The 9,455-nt window shown below is 37.6% G+C and overlaps 1 protein-coding gene across 1 annotated transcript; it reads right to left on the bottom strand.

The window, feature by feature from the left end:
- Positions 1–815: 815 nt before the first annotated feature.
- Positions 816–2,616, bottom strand: LOC150032660 (uncharacterized). The gene is made up of 3 exons (XM_090306973.1): positions 2,281–2,616; positions 1,886–2,162; positions 816–1,168 (listed from the first exon to the last, which is right to left on the bottom strand). The coding sequence occupies exons 1-3, from the start codon at positions 2,614–2,616 to the stop codon at positions 816–818; spliced, it is 966 nt and encodes a 321-aa protein (XP_090163099.1).
- Between the last annotated feature and the right edge of the window lie 6,839 nt (positions 2,617–9,455).

Raw genomic sequence — 9,455 nt, 5'->3', positions numbered from 1 at the left:
TACGATTTTCCAGCTGATCTCTTACACGTGGTCGATCCCACTACTCTTTGTCTAATGGAAAAATGAAAAAGACTTCTTTTTTCTGATGGGTGATTAATGCAAATTAATTTTCTTTCTCTTTCTTTTTCTTGCTCACTAATTCTCTCGTTCTCCGCCTTCTGTGTTATTTTACTTTCTTCTAACCTTAATGCTTTCTTCTTGTTTGATCTGTGTGACTGTTTTGAGTATATGATGGAAGAGTCTTACAATCGAGTAGATGATGGTAGAAGGAAAGGGTAAACAAACATGCAATCGTGTGACGATTACTGAAGGAAAAAGTAGACGATTGGTCGATCTTCTAGATGATATGAAGAAAAAAGGTAAACGATCGAGCTATCTTGTAGATGATGAGAAGAAAGGGAAGAAAAATTACTCAGCGATGTATGTGGTTCGGCTATTAAAGCCTACATCCACGGGAAGGAGAGAGTTTTATTAAAGAAGCTAAGTCACAGACTCTTTTTCTTTACAGATTTTTCAAGTTCTTCTTGAAGCTATGTAGTTGTTGTATATAAATTTTTTTTGTAAATGATGAGTATTTATACTAATTTCTGATACAAGTAGTTACAATAACTAACTGTAAAGATTAAAGAAATGTGAAACAGCTTCTTGAATGTTTATGTATGAGCTTATAATCTTCAAATCTCCACCTTAAGCTCAACATGCAACCTCTTCTGCTTCTGGATTTAACATGTCTTCACCCTTTTTCAGGAAGCAGAAACTCGATCTGACCAAAACAGTTAGTAAGCTTGAGTTTACTCACGGGTTTGGTAAGCATGTCAGTTGTGTTCTCGGTGGTATGAACTTTTAGCACCTCGACTTCTCCTTTCTCTATTTTGTCTCTGACCTTTATGTTTGGTCCTTGAACGATACTGAGGGTTTTTGGAAAGGTGAATGGCGCTTTGGTTATCACAGTAGATTTTAACTACTGTTTGATTAATACCAAAGTCCTTCATTAATCCTTTTAACCATAGTGCTTCCTTTATTGCTTCTAAAAGTGCCATGTACTCTGCTTCTGTGGTTGACAATGCTATCATTGACTGTAAGTTAGCTTTCCAACACAACAAGTTCGGCCCAAATAAGAATAGATAACTTATTAGAGATCTCCTTTTGTCTTGGTCATCTGCAAAATCTGAATCAACATATCCATATAGCTCTAAATTTGATTCATTAGTACTTTGATATGTTAATTTCGACTGTTTAGACCAAATAAGATATCTTAAAATCCATTTTGTTGCTTCCCAATGTCTTTTTCCAGGGTTTGACATGTATCTACTGACTAAACTAGTGCTGTATGATAAGTATGGTCTAGTAGATATCATTAAGTACATTAGACTCCTTATTGCTTGATTGTATGGAATTGATTGTATTTGAGTCAAATGTTCTATGTCTGTCTCTTTTGGTGAGTTCTCAAAGGAAAGTTTAAAGTGTGTAGCAATAGGAATGGTGACTTATTTTGCATTTGTCATATTGAATTTGTTTATTACCTTTTCACAGTAGCTTAGTTGAATTATGGTTAGGGTTGAGGATGTTTTATCCCTTTGAATTTCTATCCCAAGGATGTTTCTAGATTGATCCAAGTCTTTCTTGTCAAATTCTCTCTTTAGGCGATTTTAGACATGAGTTAAATCCTCCTTAGACTTTCCTGCTAGTAACAAATCATCAACATAGAGTAATAGGTAGACTTTGTCCTTATAGGTAGTAGAGTTAATGTAAGAACAAATATCATAGGAACTTCTTTGAAAACTTATATTCTCTATGTAGTCATTAAACCTTCTGTACCAACATCTAGAGGATTGTTTTAGATCATATATTGACTTATTTAGTAGACAATATAGGTCTTCCTTACCTTTTTTCTTAAACCCTTTAGGTTGAACCATATAGATAACCTCATCTAAGTTTCCATGTAGGAAGGCAGTTTTAACATCTAGTTGATCTAGCTCTAGGTTATACTGGGCAACTAGAGATAAAAGAAGCCTAATAGAGGTTTGTTTCACTACTGGTGAAAAGATTTCAGTATAGTCTATTCCTTCTCTCCGAGTAAATCCTTTAGCCACTAACCTTGCCTTGTACCTAGGCTTTTCTTCTTTGGTAGAACCTTCCTTTAGTTTATATCCATTTAGAAGCTATAAGTTTACAACCTTTAGGAAGAATAGCTAGGGTCCAGGTGTTATTGACAGTGAGTGACTCCATCTCTTCACGCATAGCTTGAATCCAAGACCTAGCATTAGAGCAATTCACTACCTCTTCAAAAGTGGTTGGTTCTTGGTCATTAGGAGCTATTGTGGCGTTTAAAACTAGGTTCATATAGTTATTTTCAATATACCTAGCTGGAGTAACCAGTCTTCTTTGTCTATCCCTAGCAAAGGAATACTGACTTAGGTCAGGTACAGCTACAGTATTCCCAGTGGTCTCATTTAAGGCATCCTCTTCTTCTTTTAAATCTATAGGAGGGTTTTGGTTAGTGGAAGAAACTTTAGGTGACTCCACCTCAATCCTTTCCTTTTGCATAAACATTTCTTTCTCTCTGAAAGTGACATCTCTGCTTATAATAAACCTCATTTCAATAGGGTTCCACATTTTAAATCCTTTTACTCCCTCAGAAAACCCTACAAACATACATTTTACTGCCCTAGATTTTAATTTTCCCTAATTTTGATGAATATAACCAACACATCCAAATACCCTTAGGTTATCTAGGTGGATGTGTGGATCATTTTTCTTCAGAAATCAAAAAGTTTAGGGAGGAATGTGGACACCTATTTAAGGTGTACACTGTGTAGCTTGCAACCTCTGCCTAGTAATTTTCACTTAGAATTACATCTGATAGAAGACATCTAACTCTTTCCATGACTGTTCTATTTAGTCTTTCAACAACTCCATTTTGTTGAGGAGTGAATCTAACTGTCTTATGCCTAGTAATTCTTGTTTCTTTACAGAAGTTGTTGAACTCTTCACTACAAAATTCTAGTCCATTATCAGCTGTTAGGTATTTAATTTCTTTAGAAGTTTGTTTCTCTGTCATGAGTTTCTATTCCTTAAACCTATCAAACACTTGGTCTTTAGTTTTAAGAAAGTAGACCCACCTTTTCCTAGTGAAATCATTAATAAAAGAAAGCAAATACTTTGAGCCACTTAGGTTAGGTGTAGGAGCTGGACCCCACAGGTCAGAGCATATGTAGTCTTGGATAGCTTTTGTGGTATATTGCGCTTTAGTGAAACTTTGCCTTGTGGTTTTCCCTAAAACACAGTGTTCATAAAAGGTTAGATCTTTTGAGAGACTTTTAGGGAGAATTCCTTGATTAGATAGGATTCTAGGCCTTTAGCACTTATGTGAGATAACTTTTTGTGCCATACATCAGCCTCTGTGATCTCATTTGTGATGACTACATAAGCTCCTGTCATCATCTCAACTCCTTTGACTATAAATAAGTCATTTATCTTTTCCCTAACTAATATTACTTTACAGTCCTTTAGCACCTCAAGAGTTCCTTCTTTATCCCTGTATTCACACCCTATAGCATCTAACATACCTAAGGAGATTAGATTTTTCTTAAGTAGTGGAACATATCTCACATTCCTAAGAAGTTTGATGGTTCCATCCTTAAGTTTCATGGAAACAGAGCCAATATCTTCAATTTTACAGCCTTGGTTATTTCCCATATAAACCATTTCTCCTTTTATTTCCTTAAAGGTGTTAAACCAAGGTTTCATTGAGGTCATATGGTAGGTGCATCTGGAGTCTAAAACCCAATCATGTTTTCCTAGAGGGTTTACATGATTATATTTGTGTAAAGTTGAGGCTAAGGCATCTGAGTAGATGAATGAACCTTCTGCAACAGATGTCTCAGGCTGTTTGCCTTTTGAATCCTTATCTTTCTCTTGGTTTAAATAAAACAGTTTTTTTATTAGACGTCCTTTCTTCTTATAGTACTTACATTTTATTTTTTGATTTGATTTTTTTTTTGGGGTTATGAGGTTTTCTGTCTTTAGGGTGGTTTTGCTTGAAGTTTCCTTTTACACACAAACCTTCACCACTAGGTTTATCCTTTTTATCAATTTGTAACTCAAGCTCTCTAGTTCTTAGGGCTGAAATTATAGTGTTTGTGCTTATACTATCCTTTCCATACTTTAGAGCATTCTTAATTTCTTTATATGATTCAGGCAAAGAGTTTAGAAGCATATAGGCCTCGTTTTCATCACCAATTTTTTCTCCTAGAGTTTTAAATTCAGTAACTATCTTCTGAACTCATCTAAGTTGCCAATTAGTGTTTTAGATGAATCCATTTTAAATGTGAAGAACTTCTCCCTAAGATAGATTTTGCTAGGAAGGTCTTTAGTAGCATACAACTCTTCTAGCTTAGTCCGTATTCTAAATGCAGTTTCTTGATCTAAAACTCGTCTAAGAACACTGTCATTTAGATTAAGAACTAACGTATCGTAGGCTGCCAGCTCCCAATCCTCCTTTTCTTGGACTATCACTGTGGCAGGGAGACTTGATGGATCAATGAGGGCTCTATGGGCTTTCTGCTGGCTGAGTATTTCCTTGATTTTGGCCTTCACAGTCCGAAGTCTCTTTTGCCATCGAATTTCTCCACCTTGAACCTTGTTACTGACATTTTGGATGAAAACTTGTGTCTTGATTTTCCAAGAATTGAGATCTTAAATGTCTACTGCTCTGATACCACTATGTTGGGCCTGCTTCTGCAAAAAAAGAAAACAATTATGCGTCAAGTTGATAAAAATAATGTCAAACTGAAAGCCTTGTTCTTTGCCCCAATTCTTGAATGAAAATAAGGTGAGGCCCTTTACTGCTGATCCAAACTGAGAGCCTTGTTCTTTGCCCCAAGTCTTTTGGTTGGTAGAGAACTTGGTTGATAAGAGCCCATGATTTTCCAGCTGATGCCTTACACGTGGTCGATCCCACTGCTCTTTGTCTGATGGAAAAATGAAAAAGACTTCTTTTTTCTCATGGGTGATTAATGCAAATTAGTTTTCTTTCTCTTTCTCTTTCTTACTAACTAATTATCTCGTTCTCCGCCTTCTGTGTTCTTTTACTTTCTTCTAACCTTAATGCTTTCTTCTTGTTTGATCTGTGTGACTGTTTTAAGTATACGATGGATGAGTCTTGCAATCGGGTAGACGATGGCAGAAGGAAAGGGTAAACGAACATGCAATCGTGTAGATGATTGCTGAAGGAAAAGGTAGACGATCGGTCGATCTTCTAGACGATATAAGGAAAAAAGGTAAACGATCGAGCTATCTTATAGACGATGAGAAGAAAGGGAAGAAAAATTGCTCAACAATGTACGTGGTTCGACTATTAAAGCCTACGTCCACGGGAAGGAGAGAGTTTTATTAAAGAAGCTAAGTCATAGACTCTTTTTCTTTACAGATTTTTCAAGTTCTTCTTGAAGCTATGTAATTGTTGTATATAATTTTTTTTTGTAAATGATGAGTATTTATACTAATTTCTGATACAAGTAGTTACAATAACTAACTGTAAAGATTAAAGAAATGTGAAACAGCTTCTTGAATGTTGATGTATGAGCTTATAATCTTTAGATATGTTGTAGGGAAAAGTTGAGGAATAAGGAAAATGAAGGAAGGAAATTCTAAGTGTTGAGAGTTATGGCCCTCAGGTAACCTTGAGTTTAGCCTTAACAAGTAAAATTTGGCTAAGTAAGGGAACTAGGCGTGGAAGCCAAGTGTGTCGAGGAAGGGATTGCGGTGATCAAGGGCTTGGGAGGTTAGTGTTGTATGCGGAAAGGCAAGTGCGTCAGGTACGCGGCATGAGCGAGACAACTAGGCATTGAGGCTAGGCGTGCGCGTTGACCAATGTGTAGGTGGTAAGACTATGTGTTGGCCATAAGCCTATGTGAGAAAAGGTGGAGATGCCCCGAATCATGTGTCAAGTTGAAGACGGGCGCGACATGAAGGCCCTATGCGTTGGAAGACTGTGCGTGTGCTTGGGTATGCATTGGTGGCATTGGTGCAAGGCACAGGAAGCATGCACTGCTCGGTGGATACGCATTGAGGTTGGCTAGCGCCTAGGTTGTGGTGCGATGAGGTTGAGTATGCGCTGGTCAAGGCTATGTGATACTCAAGCTAGTCCACGACATAAAAAGGATTGGGCGTTGGACAAGAGGGCATACAACCAAAAAGGGGTAACATGCGATGGTGAAGAATATAGGCCTTGCGTTAATGAGTGCCATTGACAAGAGCCTTGCATTGGTGATTAAAGGAAGATACTCAATTGAATAATGAGTTATTATAGCTAGCTGTCATAATCAGATGAGTTAATCCCACTTAAGGAATGATAATAGATTAGGATCTAAAGGAAGCATGCAGTCTGTGGTATAAAAGTGATGGCCAGATTAAGAAGCTTTGTTTGAGCGTTTCACTTGTGCTATCAGGGTGATTTTAGAGTTGTTTGAAAGATTTATGAGTCTAGCTGATGATCTAGGCTTGCTGGAAATAAACTCCATAGGAATTAAGCTGAATTTTGAAGGTATTTCAAGAAGAACGAGCTCTTGGGTAAATTTGAACCAGTATTGAAGATTTAAAGTTTTTGCCCAAATCACGAGGAAATTCTAAGCTTAAAATTTAAGGTAAGCATGTTAAGACAATTTTGAACAAGTTTGTAGAAGGAAATTTTGTTGAGAAAAGGCTTGAAAAATGAGTTATTTGAATTATAAGTTGAATATGGAAATTTTGAACAAGCAAGCAGCTACTTAGGTTGAACAAGCAGGTAGGTTGGCATGCATGCAAGAGGTAAGGCAATGCGATGAGCTATGCGGGGAAGGTGTAACGCGTTGTGTAGGTGTGTGTTGAAGGCTTGGATGCATAGAAGTCAGTGTGTGCATAAAGACTGATTGACGCAAGACCGTGAAGTGAGTGCATTGGCGTGCGACAAGCTAAGCGGGTGTGTGAGCTGAGCATTGAGTGCATAGGCTGTATAGCATTGCGAGGACGAGCAGCTGGACGAGCGCTTAGGCTATGAGTTGGCACATGGCATGGGCATTGGTGTTGCTTGTTGGCCGCCTAATTGAGACATAAAAATCCATAGAAATTTCTAAGTGTTGAATGCCTAAGGTATGCATTGGGATTAAGGTATCCTATATGAAGTTTTAATATAAGCTAAATTATGTAAGTTAGTCTCAAAAGAGAGATCATTACTAATAGTTAAAGCATGTTGTTATGTCCACAGGATTGACACCAATAGGAGAAGTTTACCAACCTTAAAAGGAGTTGCCAAAGTCGTGAGTGACTATGATTGTTTCCTAAGTATTTTTAGAAAACCATGTTTTAATGGAAGCCTATCTTCATGCTAGTTATGTTACAAAAAGTTTCCAAGCAACACATTTTTTCTATGATGTGAATGCATGCTAAATGTTAAGTAAGAAGTATATCTTAATTAGTAAGTTTCAATTACTCAAATCATGCGTTAGATGTTTGTACCTAAGTGACTTAATGCTTATAACTCGGTTTATGTTATTATGTTTAAAGGATATACGTTTCAGTAAATAAGTTTTATGTTGTTTAAGTTAAGCTCGATACTGAAGGACTTAGGGAAGGTATCTGAGCAATAGTACCTAAGGTATGATGGTAATTAGTTAATACCACGTGCACATAGGTAGATTCGACGTTGGTTGTGTTGAGTTCACCCCACACTAGCTAAGGCTTGAAGTTGAGAATTGAAGAAAAGGGTTCTCTCTCAACTAAGGATTAGTTCAGTTATGTTTATAGTTATGAAGAACTTATAGAACTTTATGTACATGTTGCTTGACAAGTTTCAGATTTCAGTATTTGATTTATAGTTTTCAATTTTAAGTATGAGAACTATGTTTAACTAAGTTGCTCACTGGGCTAGTAGCTCACCCTATTTTGAATGTTTTTCTCTCCCCAAGTTGAGGTCAACTTCCCAAAAGATAACTCTGCTATTGCTTTACCACTCAAGGACTCTATCTCGGAAAGAAGTTTAGGTGTTGGTTCTGTAAATACTTTTACCATGTCTTGTTCATATAGGACTAGTTTAGCATGTCGGGACCCAATGGATCTTGTATTGTACATATGTTGTGTTTATGGGAAGTTGTATGAAACCCTGTTACTGTTTAAGTATGTGAAGTGTCAGTTGAACTGGTCTGTATGTTTCTTAAATATGTTTGTATTCTAGGGTTTCTAAGCATGTTAAGTAAGGTCAATTAGGTAGTAAGTGCTACATAAGGATGGTAACTGCTACAGTCACATTCCCTTACAGGTTAAAAGGGTAATCTGGGAGGGGGTGTGACATGTACTCTTAAACCCTTTGATTTATGTTACAGTACATGCTTATTCTTATAAAATTAACCTATTCAGAGTACTAAAGATCTTTAACTGCTTTCGTTGTGCATATCTTCGTTCCATCTGAATCTCCGTTGGGAAGAAGGCATGGGAAAAATGAAAGCAGCGAACTTTTTGACCTTGCCTATTATAGGAATGGTAAAGAGAACAATCGTAAAGTTGAGGGATTGGAGTGGCCCTGCCGATTTCATGATCATTAAGATGGACGACTTTGATGTAGTATTGGAGATGGAATTCTTGCTCGATCACAAGGTAATACTGATACCCCTCACCAAATACTTAGTGATCACAGGGTCTACGTCTACCATTGTACATGCCAGGATCAAACAACCGAATGGGATAAAGATGATCTTAGCCCTCCAGTTAGAGAAAGACCTGACTCATGAGTTAGTTGAAACCATGAAAGGGTAAGCCCCTTAAGACATTTTGTGTGTCTTGGAAAAGTGTCACGTTGTCGAGTAGGATAACTTACACAAGTTCCTGCCTCCAAAGAAGAGGAAAAGAAATCCTGTACACCGAGAGTTCCTACTAGGAGACAAAGTTCGGGTAAGATTACGCCCAGAACAGTTTCAATTGCAAGGTAAAAAAGAACGTCACCTCATGAGGAGCTATGAAAGACCGGTGGAAACCATCGAAAATGTTGGGAAAGCCTCTTATCGGGTGCAATTGCCATTGTGGATGGAGATTCATCATGTCATCCATGTAAGTAATTTGAATCCCTATCACCCTGACCATGCTGATGAGCGATATATTGTTATGACATGTCCACTTGCCACGATGAAGAGAATGACAGAGGAAGAAGTCGATGAGAGACTTACTGGAAGAAGCAACAGAGTTAGAAGACTAGGGCAAAGTTATGAAGAGTTCCTGGATAGGTGGAACAACCTCCAAGACAGAGAAGTTAGTTGGGAGCACACAGAAGACCTTAAGGCAAATGCTCAACAAATTGTTGAGTTCGAGCAAAGTTGGATGACGTGGACGTCCACCAATTGAGTGGGGGAGAATGTCACGGTCATGCTTGTCCAGAGCGTATTGCCCATGGCCGCATGTCTGCCTCCACCTTTTTTTACCATGCT

The sequence above is a fragment of the Benincasa hispida genome, chromosome 11 (assembly GCF_027475165.1).
Source record: "Benincasa hispida cultivar pf3 chromosome 11, pf3_genome.v1.1, whole genome shotgun sequence".
In the NCBI taxonomy this organism is placed as follows: domain Eukaryota; kingdom Viridiplantae; phylum Streptophyta; class Magnoliopsida; order Cucurbitales; family Cucurbitaceae; genus Benincasa; species Benincasa hispida.
This window is presented reverse-complemented; position numbering and strand designations above follow the sequence as displayed.

Bases quoted from the DNA above. Each gene is read 5' to 3' on its own strand.
- LOC150032660 (XM_090306973.1), bottom strand. From the start codon at position 2,616: ATGTGGAACCCTATTGAAATGAGGTTTATTATAAGCAGAGATGTCACT. The intron at 2,163-2,280 runs GTAGTGAATTGC...GTAAACTTATAG, and splicing joins AACCAACCACTTTTGAAGAG to CTTCTAAATGGATATAAACT. The intron at 1,169-1,885 runs GTAAGGAAGACC...ATGTTGATTCAG, and splicing joins TAAAGGGTTTAAGAAAAAAG to ATTTTGCAGATGACCAAGAC.